Source organism: Arachis hypogaea, chromosome 4 (genome assembly GCF_003086295.3).
Source record: "Arachis hypogaea cultivar Tifrunner chromosome 4, arahy.Tifrunner.gnm2.J5K5, whole genome shotgun sequence".
Classification (NCBI taxonomy): domain Eukaryota; kingdom Viridiplantae; phylum Streptophyta; class Magnoliopsida; order Fabales; family Fabaceae; genus Arachis; species Arachis hypogaea.
The window spans coordinates 21,329,566-21,356,084 of NC_092039.1; the positions used below are offsets into that span (position 1 = coordinate 21,329,566).

The 26,519-nt window shown below is 32.1% G+C and overlaps 1 protein-coding gene across 4 annotated transcripts; it reads right to left on the bottom strand.

Moving 5' to 3' along the window:
• Positions 1-349: 349 nt before the first annotated feature.
• On the bottom strand, positions 350-3,496 carry LOC112796491 (uncharacterized). Of its 4 annotated transcripts, none has more exons than XM_025838957.3 (4): positions 3,231-3,496; positions 1,591-1,885; positions 1,144-1,350; positions 350-857 (listed from the first exon to the last, which is right to left on the bottom strand). In XM_025838957.3, the coding sequence occupies exons 2-4, from the start codon at positions 1,846-1,848 to the stop codon at positions 561-563; spliced, it is 762 nt and encodes a 253-aa protein (XP_025694742.1). In that variant the 5' UTR covers positions 1,849-1,885; positions 3,231-3,496; the 3' UTR covers positions 350-560. The 4 variants fall into 4 exon arrangements, with proteins under 4 accessions (XP_025694742.1, XP_025694741.1, XP_025694743.1 ...); XM_025838956.3 differs by having other exon boundaries at positions 1,591-1,893; positions 3,231-3,495; XM_025838958.3 differs by having other exon boundaries at positions 1,591-1,881; positions 3,231-3,492.
• Positions 3,497-26,519: the final 23,023 nt, after the last annotated feature.

Below are 26,519 nucleotides of genomic sequence, written 5' to 3' on the forward strand. Positions count from 1 at the left end.
TGTGTTCCTTATATATTTCTTTATTAGTGTATCCGACACAATGTCTCTTGTTCATGGCTCATTTGTTAAAACATAATTTTGTGTGTCTTGTTCATAGATCCGTCCGTCTCAATGTTCCATGCCTGCAACTAAACAAACCCAGCCTAGAAGACTTGAATCAAATGTGTTTTGCTGAATTATCAATGCTGCATAAGGCTTCAATCTTAGTTGTATTTTTCAGTTTTTATTCATCAGTTTACTTTCATGAGATAATAAACTTTGAATTTGATTCCACCTTGCGACTCAACACAAAGAAAAAGGAAAAAGATGATGACAAAGCAAAACAAGAAACAAAGGAAGAGACAGAAAATTTGAACAAATTTCTAAGTTTTTTTTTTTTAAGTTATAACCAAGCTACATAAAAAACATAGCTCTTTGCCATCGGTATCAGGTCCTCAGGTATGGTTCTCTAGTGCAACATGCAGCTGCACAAGCAATGAAGCAAATATGACACCCAATCAGAGGGGGAAAAATGAAACACAAATGGTTCACTTTAACAAAGTCAGAGACTCCTCTACTCTCTAGCAAGCCGACTTCTCCGACGATAGCCATTCCTGTGTGGCCACCAAATCAGGGAGGACAACTGCACCGGCTTTCCTCCACTCCACGGCATCCGGTGTCTTGAATCTATCCAACAACAGGGCATGCATCCCTATGCTCTTAGCCGGCTCATAGTCTTTGCGCATGCTGTCACCGATATGTAAAGCTTCTTGAGGTGCAATGTTTCCAGCCCTCTCCAGTGCAATCTCATAGATTTTTGGGTTCGGCTTCTCCACGCCTTCCAGACCGGAAAACACACCGAAGTCCCACTCGGAATTCTGCACCATCATTTAGACAATCAATCGGAATTGTAGAAGCAAAATTCAATATACTCGCATTGCAAGTGTATCAAAAAGCAATGGATACTTGTAGTGGTTAGTAGTCTTAAAGCTCAAGAAACACTGGTTCAACAAAATTTTCTGCTGGGAGTGTGGTTTGCTTGGATCAGGAGATAAAAATGATAAATTATGATTATAAAATTGAAGCGCAACAGTGTGAACTAATCTTCTAGAGTTGTGTGTAAAAATCTAACAACAAATCTTCAAACATTGTAGGAAAGTTTACCTGATTTATACCCAGAGCTGGAAGAATCACATCCTGATATCGATACTCTGCGTTGCTGACAATGCCGACGGTTATGCCTTTTCCTCGAAGCCATCTAAGAAATGGTTGGGAGTCAGGGAAGACGGTGTATGGGGCCGAAGAACCGAAGGCCGCATATATGCGTCTGAAAATTTTCTCAAATGTCTCCTCATCATATTCATATCCAGCCTGCCAGGGAAAACAACTATCTCCATGAAATTCAAGAAATTCTTTTCACACATGTGATTATCATAAAGCTATAATTCATTACTTGATATCAATATCAATATCTTATAATGCAGCATAACACATCAATCAAAGTGGATTCAACACATTTGATGGTTCAAAACTAAATTTGCTACATTTCTCATGTTATTTTGATAAATTAGTACAAGTATACAACAATACTGACTTCCAAAGATATCTTACCCTCACAAAAGAATCTCGCACGCAAGTTTTCCACCACACAATGTTTGGCATTTTGGCTGCATAACCGAAACATGGATACTTCTTTGCCATGTCCTTATAGGCAAGCTTAAAGCCCTCGTGCACACGTTTGTAATCCGGGCATGGATAGCCAACTGCCTTGGCTGCCATGCAATAGTAGTCACCAAGCTCTCCCTTGTAAGCCATTAGGGTACCCGTAACATCTATGGTGACACACCGTAGTTTATTCAGTAGTGACATGGTAGCGCGAATCGGGAAGTAGGCTCCTGTGTGCTGACTAAGAGACTGATCAGAAGAATTTCACAAACAGCAGCAATAAATCAACTAATGGAATAAAGTATTGAGCTCCTTTAACATTGATACTGAAGCTTGCACATGTGATTTCATATTACTATATTAGTGACTTGAAGTGGAAATGAAACTTCAATCAAAGAAGAGCATTGTAAAATCTTTGACCAAGTAAAAGAGAGGAGCATGGAAATGGTTGCTTTTAATTGATGAAGTTATTGATAATATTGCGCAGAATAGAGAGACAGAACTTTTCTAATAAATATCAGAATTGTTAGACTGAATGATACGAACGTGGCTTTGAAACTACACATGATTAAAGGAATGGATGAATGCAAGAAGAACAAAAAAAAAAAAAAAGTATAACATGGTAAAACCATTGGAAATTGAAAGGAACTGGATAAGCTATGTTCGGTTGGAGAGTGAAAATTTCCATGGATGAGCTTTGTAGGTAAAATCTACCCATGAAACTCATCCATGAAATTTTCTAGCCCATTTTCTTTATAGGAATTTCGCTCCATTTTTACCCGCAACCAAAAATACCCTTAGACTTGGATAATTAAATACCATTGCCACACACAACAGGCACTTTCAGATAACACATTTTCCTTGCAAACATCAGCAATTTAGACTTAGTTGTAATGTTATACATAATGCTAGTATTATGTTAATACATCTTGGAAAATGGGTAGCTCAAAATGTTACACATAATGCTAGTCTTATGTTAATTCATCTTGCAATCATCAACAAATGCAAGATGAAGAAATAACAAAAATCACTAATTACTAACAGTTCAAATAATGAAGCATATTCTTTTTAATCTCTATAATCATTCATCAACACAAAATCTTAACCTGAAATCAACCCATCTACCTCACAGGTCAAAGGCTTATACTTTCATTCTTCTTTTAAACGAAAAGATATAAAAAAAAAAAAGCAATCTTTAATGGGTTTAAGTCAAAATGAACTAAGGTTTACAATGTGGCTAAACCAAAGTTCATCAGCTACAAAAAAAAAAAGGAGTATCCAGTCCAAAGTAATTCAAATTGGGAAAATTTCCAATATGAAATTTAAGCGGAAACAAAACACTTGAGAGAAATAGTTGACACGAGATCAAATCAGAGTTTCAGAAAATTACCAGAAAAGAAAATTAAAAATAAAATAAAAATGCACACACGCACTAGAGTGTGAGCAGGTCAACACCCAGAAACATTTCACAAAAAAGATTATATTTTTACAATCCACTTGTAGAAATAAACTCAAATTGTACAATCAAAACAATAACAAGAAGAAGAACAATAAAATTGAGGCAGGAAAGGAATCTTGGTTCTTACCAGAAGCTCAAGTAAAATCGAGATGCTTTTTTAAAGCCCCAAATGGGAAAATGCTCAAGCTACACAATCATGGAGAACACAGTGAGAGAAGTGAGAACCCATTTTTATATATGCAAAAAAGGACATTCAGAGAGAGAGAGAGAGAGACGCTGTGACTGAATTGCTTCTCTCCCAAGAAGAGTACATGTCACAAGGAAATGAGGAATCAACAACCCCCTGATTCGTCACTATTTTGTTTTCCTCTGCATCTATTTTCCATTTTTCCTACGTTGTTTGTCTGAAAATTAATTTGTTTTAAAAAATTTTAGACAGAAATAATATTAATTTTTACAGAATGACATTGACATAAGTTTAAAAGTTAGAAATATTTTTTTTGAAAATATTTAGAAACAGTATTTTTTAAGTTAGTTTATATCTTAACAGATATTTATATTTTTTACTTTATTTATGTCTATTAAAATTATTTTAAATTTTACAAATTATTTTATCAAAATACAATTATTTTAAATTATATTTATTATAATAAACTATTTTTTAAAATGAAAGGTTTTATCAAACCAGTCATTAAGTAAAACTAACTTTGTTATAGCAATTAGCTAAAAGTTGAAGAATAGAAAAGGCAAAAATGAAAAGTGAGGGTAGGATGAGAGAAAACTATGGTCGCAGAATATATGTGGTATTGGGGTATTATGGTCATTGCATATTCACCAGAAAACAGCGTCAGGTTTTGAGGGAATACCATTTGCTTTGCACCTAAAACAATGGCCTTGAACTCTTAAAAAAAATTTGAAGCATCTTAGTGTAAAACAACTTTTTATATATATTAATAAAAATAATTTTTTGATATTAATCATATAAATAATAATTTAAAAAATAAATATAATTTTTAATTATATAAAATTTTTTATACTATTAATATATCAAAATTACATTCCAAAAGCTTTTATTGATGTTCATTACATTATTGCACGTGCACCCCATCCTGTGGGACCGTAAACCTTGGAACTGAATCTAATATTCTAATGTAGTAATGTTACGTAGGAATGGCAATGGATATCTAGAAAATGGGAACCTTCTTTCCCCTTCTCATTTCTGTTTAAAAAATTGTCTTCCATCTCTTTTATTTTTGTTATGAGTTTTTATTTATTTATTTTAAAAAAAATACGGATACATGAAAATAAAAAAATAAAATCACGTTAAAATTTTATATAATTTAACTAAAATATATTAAATTAAAAATAATTAAAATACATTTAATATAATAACATAAATTTAAAAACTCTCATATATAAATTAAAATAAAATATAAAAACTTTTAATATATTAACATAATAAATCTTGATTGACGATTATAATTTGGTGATAGTACTCTTTTCTTATAATAATACAAATTTAAATAATTAGTTGGTGTAAATTTAAATATTATATAAATTATTAATTTGTTTTAAATAAAATATGAGATAAAGTATTAAATTAGTTTTTTACATTTAGGTCTAATCTTGTTTTGGTCCCTAAATTTTAAAATGTCTTATTTGAATCAAAATTAAACAGAAATTTAGAGTTTTACGTTAACTTATGTGTGTATATATATAAAGAATATTTTAGTAATTTTACACTAGTAGAAATTTAGTGGATCTCCATATGGTGGATACTTCAATTCCTGTCTCCTTCTCCATTTATTCGTAGAGACGGGTCTTCATCATCGTAAGGATTTTACAGGTCCTTATTTTACTTTCCTACGCAAATTTTTTTCGTTGTCTTTGTAGATTTAAATTTTTTTGCCATTTCTAGTTGCCTATGCTATTTTTTATTTTTTTAGATATTGGTAAAATTTAGATATAATATTTAATTATTAGATGGTATTTTTTAAAATTTTGATATATTATCAATACACAGGAACATATTATTTTATTCCAAAATTTTTAAAAATACCATAAAATTTAATAACTAAATATTATACCAAACTTTTTTTCATATAAAAAAAATTAATCGTATTTCTTTTAGTTTTACTTTTTTTTAAAAAAAATCATTTTTTCATCATATTTGTTGGCAAAATGTTTTGTTCTTGTTTAATTTTATTTTTAATAGTTTTTGGTATAAAATTTTTAACAGATTAATAATAAAATGATTCTAATGATGGTATGTGACGAAATCATTTGATAATTAAGTTTAATTAAATTGGTTTAATAGTTTATTAGTACAATAAAAATTAATTAATAAAAGCATAAAAAAATTTTGCTAAACTTAATTATAAAAATAAGGATTAAGTACTTTTTTCATCCCTAAAGTTAAGAGTGAAAATCAAATTCGTCCCCAATTTCTTTTTATTATTAAAATCATTCTCAACGTTACTAAACGTTTTAAAATTATCCTTTTCATAAAAAATAATAATGCTTTGACATTTTACCTTTAAAACGAAAACAAAAAATCCCTCTCCCCCACCTTCACCACTAACCCCCTGTCCCATGCATCAACTTACATCTCTTTCTTTCTCATCTCTAACACCATCACTACCATACCACTAACTACTCTTAACTCTAATATCAATCATAACTCTTCATTATCATAATGTCAGCCACCCCTTCATCCAAATAACAACAATAAATGATAACAGCAATTCAATTTTAAAGTGAGAATCACAAACGGTTAAACGGTGGCGGAATTAATTCGATGGAGTGTGAAAGAGCTTAATAGCTTCGAATACCAGTATCGTTTCAGGTAGAACTGGATATCACCGAAATAACACACATACTTGGTAGGCGCCAATGGCAGAAGCGACGAACCAACAGCAACCACGATAAACCAACAGCAACAACGGCGAATGCGATAATAACTAAACCCTCACTTTTTTTGTTGGGGCTTGTTGAGGTTTGAGTGTGATTTTGTGTTGGGTGTTGGGTTGTGTTAGGTAGGAAATTCAAGTGGAAAGAGTTAAGGATAATTGGTGATGGTGGTGGTCGTGAGTGGTGGTAGTGGAGAGAGAGAAAGAGAGAGATGATGATGATGAAGATGCAAGGGGACAAAGGGGGTTAGTGAGGAAGAGATTTTTTATTTTTGTTTTAAGTGCAAAATTGTCAAAGCATTATTATTTTTTTGTAAAAATGGTGATTTTAAAACATTTAGTAACATTGAGGATGATTTTAATAATAAAAAAAGATCGGGGACGAATTTAATTTTCACCCGACTTTAGAGACAAAAAAAATACTTAACCCTAAAAATAACTTTAACTTATTACTAGTTACCAATCCTAGTGATTGGATTTATATATATTAGTAAAAAAATGTGATAGAATATTTTAAATATTCTATATTTATATTTAATGATTTTTTTCGAATGACTATTCATCTATTGTATTTTAATGGTAATAGAGAAAAAAATCTATGAAAAAATGGTGGTTCAATTCTATATTATCTTATAGGAAATAGTTAGAACACAAGTGTAGGCTAAGTAACTCAATAGATAGTTTTAGTCTTGTTGAAAATATCAGTATAAGTGAAGATCCGATTTTGATTGATATGGAGAAAGACTTTCTAACTGGAATGATAGTGATAATTCTAGTTACAGTAATGTTAATTATTTAGTCAGCATCAGGAACATTAGAAATTTTCTATCTGATAAAATTCTTTTAGTTAGGGACAACAATAGCCAAAGAAACTGTTATTCCATATATCTTGATATTAAAAATCAATTCTTGGAGATTTTTAATGATCCTTCCTTTCTAAGTGAACTAGAAAATTTTTTTGATAGTTATAATAAGAATTCTAACTATCTGAATAATATCTTTAAGAGGCATGATAATCATTATATGTATGATACTAAATCGAGTTAGAAAAATGACATTCATGATTGCATTGAAAGTTATCTTTGTTCTCAAATCTGTATTAGGGAGGAACTAAAGTATTTCATTGCTACAAATATAGATTATTAAAAAAAAAAGACATGTATTTAGATATTTTTCTGCAACTTAAAACTTAACAAGAATAATGAATTTCTATCTGCATTCAAATTCTATAAAATAGAAAATCAAATAATCTAAAAAAATTTATAAATATAAAATACTAAAAATAAAAATATAAACTAAACTAAAATGATCTTTTTTTAATAAAATTGTGTTTTTTTTTATTTGTTAAGCAAACTACCAATTTTACAGTCAATAATGCTATATATACAATTTGATTACACAATTATACAAGATAATTATTAAAATTTAAGTTTCTAAGCTCACAACAAAATTTTTTATTTTTTTAGTTTTACATAACACACCTCTATTCACACATGCTGCTATTATCGTAGATTTTATATTTTTTGTGTTTAGATGTTTCATTTTTTTTTGTGAGAGATGTTTCATTTTCTTGCAAATAAAGAGGATAATTATGATAATTAGTTATTTTCTTTTTTTATATGCAAATTTGATTTTACAGAAATTATATTATATATAGCTTTTTACAGAAATATCCTAATTTTTTGTGAAACTTTTATATCTCAAATTTCTCTCCATAACCTTGTAAGATCAACACTGGTGCTTGGTTTGCTATCCCCTCTTCCTAACTCATTTCTATTGGCTATATTATATTATTTTTACAGTATAGTTTTTATTTTTTTGAAAAATCAAACTAGACTATCTAACTTATCTATTTTTTTTAAAGGAGTTTGGAATATTTTTCTGCAATATTCTAAAAAAAATATTATAAATTCTCTTTCTATCGTATTCTTTGTGAATATTGATGAGTTTTGTCACTTTATCCACTTTTTGATTTTTCCTTTCCAACGGATAATTCAATTCCTGAATTCAATTATCTTCTTAAATATTGACTTTTCTTTCCTATTATATATTCTATTTGTTATTCCTTTTTAAAAACTCTCTCCCTTATAACATGCTTTTTCATACTCAAAAAATTTTATGCTCTTTCGTTTTTTAGAAGTATGCATTTGAAAAATATATGACTTTGGACCCATAAGATTTTAGGATTGTAGACCAACTTTCAAGTCTGTATTTTTAGTTGAGCTGTATTCTGATGAGATAACTATTTAAATCCTAGCACTTTATTTTTTTTACTTTTACACAACTTATCTCACCTTCTCTATTGTATTCATTTATCTTTTCTTGGACTTCTCCACTAAAGTTTTGCCACTTTAGCATATATTTTCTTGCAAAAAAATTTAGAAAATCATACAACATTCATGACATACAATGAGATAGATTGAATCATTGCCTTAATAAGAACTTCTTTCTCGGGTCAATTGAGAAGAGATTCTTTTCAGCCTTCTATCTTCTTCTTTACTTTTTCTTTATTCAATTCAGAGCTTTTGATTTAGATCTACCCTAAGTCGAGAGTCTAAGATATTTGCTAGGATTGTCTCAAGTTAAGGTCTCAATATTTTCTCTATGTTCACTCTTGTTTGAATAGAAATCTAATTCTCGAATATTATGCTCGACTTGTCTAAATTTATCATTTATCCTAATGCTGAAGTATAGATGTTGAGTATCTATATAATTTGATAAATCTCTTCCTTTCGGATCCTTGAAAAAATAATACAATCATCAGCAAAAAGAAAAAAAAGTAATAGTTAGGACATAAGGAACTAATTTAACATCATAAATTAATTTTTTCTTTTATGTTTCATCCATAAGAATAGTTAGTATTTTAGAAATAATAATGAAAAGATAAGAAAAAATAGGGTATTTTTATCTCAATTCTCTCTGTGAGATGATTTCTTTTGTCATATTGTTATTGATATTAAACCTATATCTAATACTCCTTACACATTTCATCATAAGACCTGTCACCCGTCCACTTCTTGTCAAATCCAAAGGTTAACAAAAATTTTTTCAAGTATTCTCATTCAAGTCTGTCGTATGCTTTGTTCATCATATCAAGTTTAGCCGCCATGTCCTGTGAAACACTTTAACAATAATTATGTTATTTTGAATTTATTTTTCCCTAACAAAAGCATTCTAAACTGGAAAAATAATGTGATGTCACCGTCACCATTGAGATAATTTTGTAGATGTTGTTACAACAACTAATAGATTTCAAACGGTTGAGATTTTTCACTTGTTTAGGTTTTTGGAGCTAAAAGTATGATAGAGTATGTGTATAAAGAATGAAATTACATGTGAAAATAAATTCTGCAGAGTTATATTATTACTTGTTCCATAGTTACTGATATAAGAGTAGTATTTATATAAAAGGTATTTTCTATTTCTTTAAGAAGACAACACACTCTTCTTGATAACTAACCAAACTAATCTTGCCACTATTCTTATATTATACTGGTATCATTATCTGGCTCCTCAAAGTTAAGGTGGCTTTAGAAGCAACCTTAAGTTTAGTAGTAAACTTTGTGAATAAATTCAAAAAAATAGGCTTTGTAAATATATCAGCCATCTGGTCAATGGCTCTTATATGCACCACATGTAGCTGATGTTGATTTAGTCTATCTCTCACAAAGTGTAAATCAAGTTCAAAATGCTTAGTTTTGCTGTGCAAAATTAGATTTGCGGACAAGAGGATAGCACTCTCATTGTTTGTCATAGTATAAAGTTGGTGTTAATGTAATCTACACTCTCAATTCTTGTAATAGATTTTAGATCCAAATAATTTCCGGGTCTGCAATAATAAGAGCACGGTATTTGGCCTCCGTGCTTGATCTACTAACGGATGCTTACTTTCGACTTAACCATGAGACAAGATTTGATCCCATATAGATGCAATAACCACATGTAAAACGGTGATCATCCAAATTCGAGCCCTAATCAGAGTCTGAAAATGTAAATAAATGTAAGTCATTGCTAGCATGAAATACAAGACCATGAGTAATAATTCCGGAGAGGTAGCGTAATAATCTCTTAACACATTTTCAAAGACTAATGAGAAGTCTATGCATATATTGACACAATTTATTTACCGAAAAAGCTACGTCAGGACGGGTGAGAGTAGCATATTGAAAGGAATCCATGATCGACTTATAAAGAGAAGGATTTTCAAATTCATCCTCTCCATTTTTGGACAACTTAACAAAGTTAGTCATGGGTGTAGGAACCGCTTTAGATTCTTTCATGCTCATTTTTTGAAGAAGGTCATTAATATATTTTATTTGAAAAAGGTGGATAGCACTAGATTTTAATTTGCATGCTTTATTTCTAGAAAGAAGCTAAATTCACCTAGGTCCTTGAGAAAAAAGACATTGTTTAGTTGATCAATAGTGGACTGTATGACTTGAGAATTATTTCCAGTAATTCATATATCATCAACATAAACAAGGATATATAAGATAAGATCACCATCATGTTTAGTAAATAAAGAATGATCTGACCTGATTTTGATGAATTCAAATTGTGCTAGAGTAGAAGAAAGTTTAAAAAACCATAATCTTGGAGCTTGCTTGAGTCCATATAAGGACTTGTACAATTTACAAACTTAGACAGCATCTCCTTGTATAAAACCTAGTAGTTTTTTCATAAAAACAAGTTCATTCAAGTCTCCATTCAAAAATGCATTGTTAAATTAAATTGGTGAATTTGCCATTGATTTTTCAATATAATTGTAAGAATAATCCGAATAGTTGTGGATTTGATAACGGGAGAAAAAACTTGATCATAGTCAATGCCCTCTATTTGATGATTTCCTTTGGCAATTAATTTTTTCCTTTATGATTTCACCGTTTGGATCGTATTCAATGACAAATATCCATCTACAAACTATCACTTTAGTGTTTGTAGGTGCAGCAATAATAGACCATGTATTGGTCTTGTATAGAGCATTTAGCTTTTCAATCATTGCTTGATGTCAATGTTCAAATTGTAAAGCTTGAGTCACATTAGAGAGAATATTATTAATCAAATCAAGTTGAGGAGTTACCAATGTATGATATAACTTCGGTTTACTAATACCCGATTTCAATCTAGTTTGCATAGGATGATTATTGGGTTTAACATGAGTCTTAGGTGCACTACCAAATTGTATCTTGATATATAAGATAAGGATACTACTAGGATGAAGTTGATTATTAGAAAAATAAGGATTAGATGAGGACGGTGGAGGACTATTTAGTGAAAACATAGTGTTAATAGGATGAGAAGTAGAATCAGGACTTTGATTATTGTGAGGATGATTTATAAGTCCTTCATTCTCTATGGTTGGTGTTGTAACACCCTAATATACAAATTCTTATACTCGAGTCATAAGTCAGTGATAATAAGGTGGTACGACTCTAAAGGCGGATTTATAATACATATATATATATATATATATATATATATATATATATATATATATATAATTGAAGGAATTATTAAATGAGAAGTTTGAAAAGGAGTAAAATAAAATCGTGAATCGGGAACACTCACACATCGATGAAAACGAAAGATAAAGTGCATTCAGAAAGTGATAAGCAATAAAACATTAAGGAAGAATAGAATAAAAGTTGGATATGTATCATAATATAAGCATACTAGCTACTAGTCACGACCCGCGAAGTTTAGGTCGGCTAGGGTTACAAAATTAAAACAGTTGACAACAATATTTTCTATTTCTCCTAAAGATACATCATCGCCTCTATAGTCAAGTTCCAAAATAAACATTTACATACATCATATTAAAGGTTTTTCAAAATAAAAAGGAGAGATTCTAAAAGTACAAAACTGAATCAAATAGACTTTGTCGTCGTCCAGACAAATCCAGCTCACTGTTGAGCACCAGGACCTGCATCTGAAAAATAGAGAATACACAAAATAAGAACCCCCCAACCTGTGGGTTTCCAGTACGATAAAAATGCCAAATAAATACAATGCACTATAATAGAAACTCACTATGCATCCCTAAGCTCCATACCTTAACATGTCACTTTCCATTCATAAGTTCTCACTAATCCATAATCAGGCAACTAACTTAAGGGATTCTAATCTAACTCTATTATCTCATTAATTTTTTCACAATTCTTTACAATCTTCTAACATCAAACAGAACCATTATCAACTAATTCAACTCTGTGATTCTATAACAACACCTCAAATTTCTACCCAGAGCAAGTGGAATCACTCCACTGCATCTACCCAGGGAGCTCAAGTCATCTCATTCCATATTCATCTTTATTATTCAATCATTTCATCATTTTATCTAAATAAGAGCAGCTTTCATCGGCAACTAACACCAACATGAGACACCTCTCAGTTATACAAACACAAGCAAGACAAACAAATAACACACAAGTAAATTCAAGTAAAGCAATTAGCACATAGTCATAATATTATACACAGGTAAACAGCCATGACAAGTAGCAAATCTAAACAAATCAATCAAATACAGATGATGCATATCTGTCCTATTGGTTATGAGCTCACGTGTCGGTACTTTGCCAGAACTCGACACATTCGGTAGCTAACTCGGATATTGTCATCTTTGTTGTTTACTCGCTATATAGCATAGCCTCACAGGGTGAGTGCCCTGTACACCACGCAAAGTTAATGCTCTGTATATCTTGCAGGGTGAGTGTCCTTTACATCTCACAGATAGAGAAAACCTCACAGAGTTAAGTGTTCTATACACCTTGTAGAGTTAAGTGTTCTGTACACCTCGAAGAGTTAGGTGCTCTGTACACCTTGCAGGCACACAAGCATGTATCTCTCATAGGGTGAGTGTCCTATACACCTCGCAGACAGAAAATCCTGTATCTCTTTATTCATAACCACAACAAGAGAGGGGAAATCCTCAATCCCAACTCATCTATTCATCTCGGAATATAGTGTTCGTCACACTTCTCAATCATCATCTCATCAGAATCTTTACTCATGTATATAACATATAACTCGGAGGAAATCCCCAATCTCTCTAATCTATCATCCTTCACCAATTATCAACAACTTAGACTCATCGTTCATTTCTCTCATTATCATCATCATTCTCATCATACTCAATCGTTATCGATCTCTATCATCTCTCATTATCAAAATCATTCCCATTATACTCAATCAATCATCCATCTTCACTTCACTAACTCAACTCATAAATTCTCATTCTTAACTTTTCTATCCTCTATTACACCGGCTCTAAATTCATAACAGAATTTGCAGAAGTTTGGAGGGCTAGAAGAATGGTTGAAATATTTAAAAACACAATTTCATCAAAACTGGGGTTCATGCGTACGCATGCCTCGTCCGCGTACGCGAGAGTGGAAAACAGAAATGTTGACTCGCGTCGCGTGACACGTCTGCTTACACGAGTTTGCAACCCTGACACTTCCACGTACGCAAGAGTACTGGGCAGAGCCCAATACCTGCTTCGCATGACACCTCCGCGTACGTGAGTTTATCAATTTTTAGAAAAGCTGTTTAGTGCAGAAAACTCAATTTTTAACACAAACTTTGAAATCTCATAACTTATTCCACAAAATTCATTTTTCAATCATTCTTGAACCGTTGGAAAGATTCTTTGAATGAATTTCCATAAAATTCATCTTTCATTAGATTTTCAACTCTGAGGACCAAGTTACGGCCCGTCGAAGTTGGTCAAAAATTGATTTTTACCAAGAAATAGAATTTACCAAATTTTCAAAGATTCACAAGCCTCATCAATCTCAACTCAACATAATAACCTCTAACTAATCCAAATCACTCATTCACCATCATTTATACTCAAACTTATACAATACACACATTCGAATCTTAAACCCTTCAAATTCACAACTCAAATATCAATTTCAACCTCAAACCATCATTTTCACAATTCAACCTCAATCATAATCATTCGACAACTTACCTGGCTTACCTTCACGGCCTCCGACCCAATTTCATGGCCTCCGACCCAACATTCATCAATTCAATATAAATTCATATATGCATAATAATTATCCAACATCAATTTCATAAATACAACATCAATTTTCTCCACACATATCAATCCATTCAAACATACCATTCAACCTTAATCCTAAGGGCATCTAACCTAGAAATTCTCATCACACCACACGGTACTTAAATTAAACTTAAATCGTACCTTTAATGACGGTGGTTCACACACAACACTTGAATTCTCTACTCCAAAACTCACACCAAAAATTTCACAAGCAAATTTAAGTCCTCAAAGTATGCCAAATTCACCCAATAACACTAACATAACTAATTTTACATATACATTAATTTAGGGTTCATGAGATTTGATAAATTATAAGAGTTTGGGGATTTTTTAGCTTAACTTATAGAATTTGTTGATGAAACTCATTAATATCTCATACTAGAATACCTCTAAATAACCAAAATCACAAATTTTTTTCAAAATCCAAACCAAAATACAAGTTAAAAGGGGAAAATAAGATTGGGCAAACAACTTCAAGATACTCACTACAATACCTAGATAGAATCGAAGAGCTCGACGAGAGCTTCGCGTGACTGTAAACTCCTCGTCAATTGGAGCTCCAGATCAAAAGTTACAAGCAAAATAAGAAGAGGGTGAATGGTGAAACCCTTCTCTTCTCACTTATTCCAATCTTAGTGCCTATCTCTTCTTCTTTGTGTTTAATGAGGCTGAAATGGCCTCTAATGAGCATATATATGTGTTGGGCTTGGGCCACTTGGGCCCGATTCACTCGATTTAGCCCGTTGGCCTAATTTTGAGTCAAAACCTTTAAGATTGGTATTTTAATTCAAATTTTAATTATTTTTTAATTCTACTTTCTTAATCTCTCTAGATCATAATTTATTTTCTCACTTACAGTACCGGACAGTCTAAGCCAGTACTTCCGGTTAATTTTCCAATACACGTCCTTACGCATTTTTTGCAGAAAAGTTGATTTTTTCATTAAAAAAAAATCCTTTGAATCCAAATATTACATATAAAATTCCAAATTATGATTCTAAATTTTTTCACTCCGCCGGCCCATATTTAATTAATTATTTATTTAATTTTTGTTTAGTCAGAGTTTTACAGGTGTAGGTAAATTGTGAGAAGAATCAGAGGGTAAATTAAGGGTTGAATTAGATAGTACAGTGGAAGTGGTAGTGTCCAAAGAAAAAATAAGAGAGGTATGAGAAAAATAGGTTCTGGTCTCAGGGGAAAAAATTAGTGGAGAATAATTCTGCATAAGAAAAGCGTTGCTCATTAAAAATCACATGGCGAGTGATAATGATTTCGCCAGACTTTGTAAGGCACTTATACCTCTTATGGTGAGAAGTATATCCAAGAAAAATTGATAATTAAGATTTGAAATTTAATTTTGTTTGAGAATAAGGCTTTAAGCATGGAAAGCATGCACAACCAAACACTCGCAAAAATTCATAATCTGGTTTTCTAGAGTGCATAAGTTCAAAAGGAGTTACCAAGTTTGTATCGGGAGATGGAATACGATTGATGATGTATGTGGCTGAGAGGAAAGCTGAAGGTTGTAGAAGGCTTAGAGAATGGGGGGTTGAATCTATGGCCTTCTTTTATGTTACTGAATTAACCCTTTTAAAGCAGCTTTGCAATCTGATTCTGTTTGAATCTCAGCAGCAAAAAATTTATGAGATAATTTATTTTTGTCTCATGAATATCAGAAAATAGAACAGTGTAGGGAAGAGAGAAGCTGACACCATCATGTATCCTGGTTCAGTTGCATTATGCATTGCAACCTAGTGACCTACATCCAGTCTCCACCACAATAGTGGTGGAATTTTCACTATAGTTAAAGTATTACATACACCAATTTCACAAGATTGACACAATTCTTTCACACTCAAGTTCTAACCTAACTTGACTTTGGCTATTTTAATACTGAACTATTCACTCTTAGTGCTAACCCAACTAAGAAAGGGATACCTCACAGGGACAAGATACAAGACACATATATTACCTAAAGAAATTTGAAATAACTCTAGATTTTTCTCTCAAGTATATCACTCAGCCTCTTTCACTCATTGGCTTTTACTTGAGCTCTCTCAATATGCCTTTTCACTCAAGAAATTACAGAAAGATAAACATTGAAAAGTAAAATGCAATCTGTAAAACATGAAGGAGATTGACTCTTCAACAGCCTCTTTGCTATGTGATAAACCAGATTTGCATGTCTTTGATTCAGTTCTTCATTTTTGACAAAATGCTTCTTTGAAAGAAAGCAATGTCCAAGTAGATGAACTTCTTCAGAGATGACTTCTCAGAACATTAACCTCATGAACACTGGTTTTCTCTCCTTGGCTTCTGAATGGTGAGCCAACTTCTTTTATATCTCCTTACATGTTGTTCTTTCCTAGGTCAAACCTTGAGCTTTGTGATTCACCAACTCAGCTGTTCACTTTCTTCCATTTTTACTCAAATTAGGGACTTTGATTCTGACCTCTTTGGTTGATCGAAAGTCTCAGGATAGCAAACACGAAAACATCTTTTAATGGTATGCCCGATCTTGCCCATTGAAACATAACTTGGTCCCCAAGATATACTTGTGACCGTAGATGCACATTAGGGAAGAACAGACTTCATCTTTCTCATATATCCCAATATGGAGTGGCAGAGAGTTGAAGATGAAGAGAAGAAAATGAGATGCATGTAGAAGAAAATAAAATCACCTTTAGCTTCTGACCTCTTCTTGATACAGATTGATGTGGGTGATTAGACTTCTCCCTTTTGCTTAACCTTCTCTTTCTTGCTTCTTTGGTGAATAGCTTAGGGAAGAAGCTCTCTCTTTCTTTATCTGAGTTCTGACCATAATGGAACAGGTGAACGTTGTTTTTGGGTGAAAGCAGATTGAAAGAGTTTGAATGAGAGAGGCAATTGGGCTTGGATCGGGTTTGATTCAAGTTCAACCCGTTGGTTCCTTGCTTTGTTTTCTTTAGGCTTTTATTGGTTTGCAGCCCGCTAGCCTTGTTTTTGTTTTCATTCAATTTGGGCTGCTATATTGATTTGTGGCCTGCAATGCTTAATTACAAATAATTAACATTAGTTAGATAATTGTCCAAAAACAATGTTTGTCATCATTAATTAATTTAGTTAATTTTTTAACTCAACAAAAGCATCATCCTAGTGAATTAAGGGAAGAGATGTTGTAGCAAGCATTACCAAACCAGTCTTTGTGATGTGGCAATACTTGCACTCAACCATCCCATTTTGTTGATGCGTATATGGGCAAGAATACATGTGCTTAATGCCTTGATCAGTGAGATATTATGTAAAAGTTTGTGAAATATACTTGCGCCCATGATCAGTTTGAAATCGCTTAAGCTTGAAACCCGTATGCTTCTCTAACATAGTTTTATATTGCAAGGAAGCCTGAAAAACTTGAGACTTTAAATGTAGCAAATATATACAAGTGTACTTACTAAAAGCATCAACAAAAGAGATATAATAGTTGAAACCATGATATGAAATTACTGGAGCAGGCTCCCATAAATATGATGGTGCCACAACTTATAAGAATCAAATTTTGCAAGAAACACCCTAGGTACATGATTACTAGAATTCAGATTAGAGGAAATATTATTTAGACTAGAACAAGAGACAACAACACGTTCAAACACATAAATTCCTTGTCTAGGTGTTCCTTGGAGTAGAACCTCCTAAGTTTTTTTGAAATTTAACAAGGCAAAGATCAGCATAGAATTCAAAATAACAATTATTATCTGCTGCAAATTTTCTTACACTAATAAGATTGTGTACAATATCAGGTCAATGCAAGAGTTTATCTAACAAGAAAGCTCTATGAGTATCAATATTAGTCAAATAATTTTTACCATAGTGTGTAATACTTGCACCTTTACCATTACCTACATAATTTGTTTTGAGCCATTATATTCAGATGACAATAGCAGATTCTGAGCATCACTAGTTATATGATGACTAGCACTAGTATCGGGTAGCCACATAAGATCAGAAAATGTTGAAGGAGTAGTCAAGTATGCCCTGGGTTTATAAAAAGTGGATCATGGAGGTGGTGGAGCTTGAGACGCAGTTTGAGATGGATTCATGGTAGATTGTTGATAAGAAGAATCAAATCGGTGGAAACAAGTCATTGCAGTATGGCCAAATAAATAACACAATTGGCACCGAGGTCGTTGATCAAAATTGAAAAATCTGCCATCACGGGAGAACCTTCCACTGTGTCCTTTGCATCCTTCAACAGGTGGTCTTGAAGATCCTCTACCAAATTGATTTTGTGTATGGTGTAATTTGTATGAACTATACCTAATTCAGTTTTCCTAAATCTTTCAATCATTGCTTCGTGTGCTAGTAATAAACCTTCAATCTCAATCAAAGAAAGTGAATCATATTTAGTCATGATGGAGGATATGTATAATGCATACTCCTTAGTTAGACCTTCAGTTATGGCTGTGACATGATCATCAAGAGATAATACATATACAAGAGAGGCAAAAGCATCAACAACTTCTCGAATCTATTTGAGATATTCTTTTGCAAAAAGATCTTGCTTGCGAATTGTCTTAAGCTGAGCTTTTAATTGTTGAACACAAATCTTTGACACTTTAGCGAAGTAATCTTGAATCTTTATCCACACTTGATGAGCATAAGCACAATCTAACATTCTATTTTTAAAGGAATTATCAATGGAACTCAGAAGCCATGTCATGAGGCTGTCATCTTTTTCTTTCCATTCAGTATAAGCAGCAGATTTAGTTCCAACAAGACATGCAGCATCACTATCAAATTGAGCTGGAATTTTGGTTGGATCAAGATGATTACCTAATCTATTTACAATGATTACATGGAGAGCCTTGCTATCATGTGCGATGTGTATCTTCATTGAGTTTGTCAATGGTGGGAATTGATAAGTTGGTAGAGGAAGAAGAGGTGGTGGATGAAAAAGAGATTAAAGTAGCAGTGAATCTTGAACCAAAATTCTAGATACCATGATAGAGTTTGTATATGAAGAGTGAAATTGCATGTGAAAATAAATTCTGTAGAGTTGTATTATGAGAAAGTATGGAAAAACAATAATAATTATGAACTATGTAAACAATGGATTAAAAATAAAAGGTAAAATTAAAATAAAAAAATTATTTAAAATTTCAAATTTTAAAATTTAAAAAATTTTAAAATTAGGATTAGCATTTAAACGCATTCACACTACGTACGGTTATTCTTAATCTCACCATAACCTCCACATCCAAAACTCACCGTCATCGTTCTCCGGTCCTCACCTCGCGCCGCTGTACCCCCGCTGGCACTTCCCTGCCGTCCGTTCCGACGCCGCCTAGTCTCCCGCTGACACTGTCAAAGCATCTCCTCATCCCGCTTGCACTCCGTAGCAACGTCAGATCGCTCTACAGCAGCCCCGTGCATCCTCCTTCCCGCTGTCTCCCGCCGTCGATCGTGAAGACCCATTATGATCATTGCCGCTTCTTAGCTTGATGGCGGCGTTGTTGTAAGCCATGGTGGCTTCTCTTTCTGTCTTGAATATTTCCAACCATATTCTCTGATGGTTTACGTATATTTGTACTCCTCAATGGCCGTTTTGCTGAAGAACAACGCCTTTAAACTTTTGAAACCCTGCATTCTCTTCGTACCTCAAACGTTTCCCCATTAATTCTTTATTATTATTAGAAGGTGATGATCACATTTTAGAGTTACTTGGCATCATCATTCTATGTTCTTGATGAATTATGATCATCACTTTCATGAAAATGGCCAGTTTAGGATGGTTATTTTAGTAGGTATGCGGATGATTATTTTAATTTTTATGTGGATGATTATTTTGATTGGATTGGGTTTAGTTATATATAATTAAAATATGTTGGATGTTCAATTCATTAAGTATGCAGATGATTATTTTTATTCTTAAGTGGATGGTTATTTTTACTAGGGGTGAGCGATGTCAGTGGCAACGTGTGGCAAGCCAAACAACAACGGTGAAGTGGGATGATTATTGATGAAGGTGGGGGTGACAGCCGATTGAAAAAGAAGAGGATATTGAAGTGAAATGTTTTGGTAAATTAAGATTTGGAATTATTATTTTTATAGAATAATTAAGTGAATTTTTTTATTTAAGTAATTTATAGAGTATTTTTTATTTTTTATATGTATTGAACTAAATCTACATTTTATTGTTCACATTGTTTAAATTCTCTATTTTTTTTTTAACAGAATTGTTGTATTATTGCTTGTTCCAATTAATGATATAAGAGTAATATTTATACAAAAATATTTTTTATTTTTCAAAAAAATAACACACTCTTCTTAATAATTAACTTAACTAATCTTGCCACTATTCTTATATTATAATGGTATTATTATCAAACTACGTATGTTTCACTCACTTCCTTAAGTAAAAATCCTTTCTTGAAGAATCTATTAACCACTGGCACTACCTCTCCTTAAACCATTTCCCAATTGCTTCTAAAAGAAAATCCCTCCTAATTCGTCTAGTCCTAGAGCTCTAGACCTATTCATGCTGAATACCGCATATTTTATCTCCTAAACAATAAGGAAATAGGTCATTGAGTCTCATTTATCTCTGTAATAAACTAATAACCCTTTTCGGGATCTTACTCAAACAATCATTCATATTTTCAGCTATCCTTCGCTATGAGTTTGACACCACAATAAAAAAAAGGACCAACATTAATCTTGTTGAATTAGACTAATGGAATTATGAAAATGCAACAATTTTTGTTGGGCTGTATGGTTGTTCATATTTTTTTTCTTCTTATACTAGAGTGGCCATAATTAAATTGAGTTGGTCTATAGATTAACTCATTAATTATTTAAATAAATATCAAAAATTTAAATTTCGAGTTATACATTGAACAACCTATTGACCAAAAACAAACAAAAAAAAAAAACAATATTAGAGTGGCCATGTTTTCTTTTTTATCTTTTTTGGAGTGTAAGTAATTAGATCCACGAAGCTATGATGGTCTCTATTATTTCAGTGGAGTTTTAATTAATTAATGAGTCATGTTCAAAATTTGTAAAAATTTATAACTTTTAATTTTGATACAATTAACAATATAAAACACAATCATCAAATCATATCTTTTTCTTTTAAATTACTATTTATATAAATAATGTAAAAAAATTATTTTTTACTAATATAACATTATAATTGGTTTACGTATAAAATTATTTACACAATATTAAAATTAAATGTATTAACATCCACATTAGTCAGTCTAACAAGCACGAGTCAAACTCAACCTACTAAAGTCAAAACACTTCTCTTCATAATTGGTTCTTCCCCACAGCAAGTAGAAAGCACCCTATTACAAACCCAAGGACATATGTACCATGTATTTGTATTCTCAATCATACACCTCTTTCTTAATTTTGTACATGTTTCTTACATAGTTGTCAAAAAGAAGTTATTCATACAGTATTATACTATTATTATTTTATTACTACTGAGTTTTGTTTCTTAAGTTACTCGTAACCAGCTACTTCTGTTTCTTTTGATGATGATGAATATGTAACAAAATGGCAAAAGATTAGGCAAATACATATATAGAAGAAGATTGTTATTGGTGGTGGAAAATGGAAACATAGTGGTTCTGGTTTCACTCCTCAAAACCGCACCCATACTAGGCTTCTTAGTCTTGAATGTTGGAAGATAGAGAGCTAAAGTATGCGGTTATGTTCAATTCATATTCAGTTATTGTAGGCTTAATTAAGTTTTTGTTACTCGTAAAATATCTGTTTTTTATTTCTGTAAAAAAAAAAATTTAGTGGAATAAAATTTAAAAGATTTTTGTTTGTCTCTTTCATTAGGTTTTTTTTTTTTTAATTCCTGTAAAAGAGTTTACTTTTAAGAGCTTCTCTAGAAAAATAATGAGAAATCTTTACAATATATACAATAGGCTAAAAATTTGGCCCAATAACGATAAAAAAAAATTAGTTAAATTACTCAAACTAAAAATTTTATTCAGTTATTCTAAAATTTTAACCATTTTCTATACCCTAATTTACTAACTCAACATCCTCTTCTCCAAAATTTCTGTCACCATCTATTCCTCAACCATCTTCCTTCACCCCGTCATTCTCCTGCTCATCGGATATCATTGTCGCTTCCTAGGTTCATCAAGTCGTCGTCGTTTCACCAACCACCTTATTTACTGGCGCCACTCTCTCTCTCATTGGAAATAATCATCCAGCTACCTATCCAGTTACCTAGTGTAATGACCATCCAACAATTTTTAATTGTATATTTAAAATAAATCGAACAAAATAACCATCCACTTAAAAATAAAAATAATCATTCGTATATCTAGTGAATTCAACATCCAATATATTTTAATTATATAACTAAAACCCAATTCAATCAAAATAACCATTCACATAAAAATTAAAATAATCATTCATGTACCTATTAAAATGATCATCCTAAACAGACTATTAAATTAATATTAATGTGTCCGAGGATAGCATAGAGAAGTCTAGCCTTAACAACTTTTTGAAACTCCATTTTTATTTTCAGCTTCAATCCTTCTTCAGTTTTATTCAAAGAGAAGAAAGAGAAAAATTTACATTGGAGCACATCACAAAATGGCAACACTCTGCTGTTAGCAAGCTAATAAACCCAATAACTGAATGGGACACAAGAAGCACACCCACAAGAAGAACTCAAACGGTGTTGATGCAACCTTTTTTTTCTATTGTGATAACTGAGGATGAGAATGAAAGAATTGGAATATGAAATCATGAAGAGGCAACATCAACGTAATCATGAATCATCATCATCAACATGAATACTAACACCTCAAGAATGATGAAAAAGAAGAAGCTCGATATCCTTTTGACGATGATGCTTACTCTAGGCAGAATTGGAGGTGCAGCGGCCATGGGAAAGTACGGAAGGGGCTCCGGAAGTATCGGACTCTTCTACAGAAAAAAAGGCGCGGTTTCAGTTGGCAGGAATCCCGCAGCGGCGTCGAGGGGTGGATGCGGCAGCGTCGGCATGGTCTCCGGATGTTGAGAGATTATGGTGAAATTGAAAGTAACCGTATATTTAAATGCTAATCCTAAATTTTCAAATTTTAAATTTTAAAATTAAATAATTAATTAAGAATCTGTTATTTAATTTTTAATTTTCTTTTCTTTTTAAATTTATTGTATACATTGTACACTAATATTATTGTCTCCTCATACTTTCTCTAATTTTAATGTATTGACAACGTAAAATATTTTACCCAGTTATGCAATCACGTGCGATTAATGTGAAAAGTAGTTATTTTTATTGATTTGGGGTTACGTAATTGAATACACGTGTAAAACTATTTTACACTGACAGTGTATCAAAATTAAATTCTCCTATAAAATATATATTTATGATATTGGTTTCTATAAAATTCTCTTTTTGTTTTTATCTAGTAAAATTTTTAAAAAATATAGTTTTGGTCCTTATGGTTAGTTTGTTCATATGAACCATGGACAATTCGCAAAGTTGTCGTATCTGCGTGTCGGACACATTTTGGACACGATATTCACCGACATTCATTCGATACGCGTGTCTGTTGTGTCCAACCGTGTCTTAATAAAAAATAAAAAATTCTTCTCCGAACATACTTGGATACACCTAAATATCATCATGTGTCAGTGTGTCCAGTCTTATTTTTAACATATATTCTTGAAATAAATTTAGATATAGTATATATTATTATTTATTAAAATAAAAAACTATTTTTAAATACTTGATATAATTTATACATTTTCTGAAGAATAAGAGATTTGGGAATTGGGACATGGCTTTGAAATTAGACATGAGTAAGGCATACGACAGGGTAGAGTGGAGTATTTTATGGAGGATTATGCAACAGCTTGGATTTTGTGATCGGTAGATTAATTGGCTCAAAGAGTGTGTGTCTACTGTTTCATATTCTGTTACTGTGGATGGTCAACCTAGGGGTTTTTTTGACATACTAGAGGGCTCAAACAAGGAGACCCTCTTTCCCCATACCTATTATTCTTTGTGCGGAGGGGTTATCCCATCTGCTCCACAGAGGAGAACAGAATAATGGACTAGCTGGCCTTAAATTAAACAGTAACTGCCCTACCATTTGTCATTTATTCTCTGCTAATGACTCTATCATATTCAGTAAAGCTAATCCTCAGTCATGTCAGAGTATTATACAGATATTGCAGTTATATGGACTTATTAGTGGTCAAGAGACTAAACTGAGCAAATCGGTTGTGTTCTTCAGTCGAAATACACCACAGCATAACAGAGACGAATTTATAAATATTTTTCCGGTCCCCAATGTTGGTGCTCAAAACAAATATCTGGGGCTGCCAACCACTGTCCAGAAATAAAAAAAAATCAACATTCAAATTTGTCAAGGAAAAGATTAGCAAAAAACTGCAGCAATGGAAGAGAACTTTGCTATCAGCTAGTGGTCGAAAAGTTTTAATTAAATCAATTGGCTCGACAATTCCAATTTATACATTTGGGTGTTTCAAGCTTCCTGAGACTTTTGTGGATGAGATTCAGAGTTTGTTGACACTCTTTTGGTGGAAACAAAAGCAGGGAAAAGAAAGATGCAATGGATAAAGTATGACACTTTATGTCGACCAAATAGGATACGGGGGATTGGGGTTCAAGGACCTCAAGGCTTTTAACTTGGCTATGCTTGGCAAACAAGGATGGCGTTTAATCACCAGACCTCAATCAATGGTTATAAAGGTGTTTAAGAGTAAGTATTTTAGACACACTTCCTTCCTAAAAGCTGACACAGTGCACAATCCATCATGAGCTTGGAGGAGTTTACTAGAAGGACAAAAATTTCTAGAAAAAAGTGTTATATGACAAAGTTGGAAGACAGTCTATGATCAAAATTTGAGAGGATCATTGGGTTAAAAATCAGGGGCTGCTACCACTATGCAAGACCAACAAATTAACCCCAATTTAATTTGGTAGCTCAACTCATCACAGAATCTGAAAATTAGAACACTGAATTAATTGATAATAATTTTCAGCCAAAAATTACACTTGCCATCATACAAACACAGATTCATTCAGGGGAAGATAAGATCAAATGGAATAAAGAGAAAAAAGGGACTTACACTATGAAATCAAGATATGAGGTGGGGTTCCATTTCTTACATGCCTCAATTGAAATGATGCCAGTACATTTTCGGGATAAGCGAATTTAGTCAGCACTTTGGGACCTCAAGTGCCCAATGAAGATAAAGATTTTACTATGGAAAGCTTTGTACGGAGGCCTCCCTGTTAGGAAAAAGTTAAATACAAGGATTCCAGCCATAATCAGCACATGTTCACGGTGTAACCAACACGAAAAAATAGTCAACCACTGTTTACTTACCTGTATTTACTCAAGATAGGTTTGGAACCTAGCTCAAATCCCAACAGCTGATCCGAAAGAAGAAGACAACAATAATCTGTTTCACAAATGGTGAAAAATGATACTTGACAGAACAAACGGCGATAGCTACCGAAGAAAATGAAGAAGCTTGGTAGTGTGCTTGATCTGGAGCATATGGACTAGCCGCAACAAATGAATTTTTGAAGGCAAGGTATTGACACCAGAAGAGATTTGGAAGGTAGCTGAATATTCAATTGATGAATTCTTGCAAAAAGTTTCTGGACTCTAATTTCTCGCTTAGTTCTCACTCTTTCCTATTTGAGTTTCAATTGTAATTGGGAAGTCATCTCTCTTTTGCATGTGACTGTCCAATTTTAGACATTTGTATTTCTTTGCTTTATTTGAATGAAATGCATCTATTGCCTTGGAAAAAAAATATCAATAAAATATTAAAATATGATTACGATTTATCTAAAAAATACTTTATATTTTATATGTATGTGTGTCCCCATATCTTATAAAATTTTAAAATTTGCATATTAATGTGTTCTGTATCGTATCCTGTGTCCCTATCAGTATTCGTGTATCAAAAATTTGTATCGTATTCTGTGTCCGTATCAGTATCCGTGTATCAAAAATTTGTTTTATTAAATATTGATGTAATAAGTTAATACTGATGTGAGCTTCAAAAAAAAGTTAATACTGATGTGACACATTTTTTATATCAATATTTTAGTTCATTACATTATTATTTAATCTATCACATTAACACTTAACGGAGCAAAATAACAACAGAAACTAAAACCAAAACCTTTAAATTTTAAAATATCAAAGCCAGAAAAAGTTTACAGATCAAAACGAAAAAAGAATATTTTATAACTTATAAGGATAAAATACTTAATTAACTTTTAAAGAATCTCCATTTTTTTTTTCCATATGATGTATTAGGACTTTCTCTTACACTCAATGGTCAATTATTGAATAAAATATTTAACATGGAACAAAGTCCTTGTACAAGATTATCCAATTAGAGTTTGTTTCAATATCTGAATTGTTTT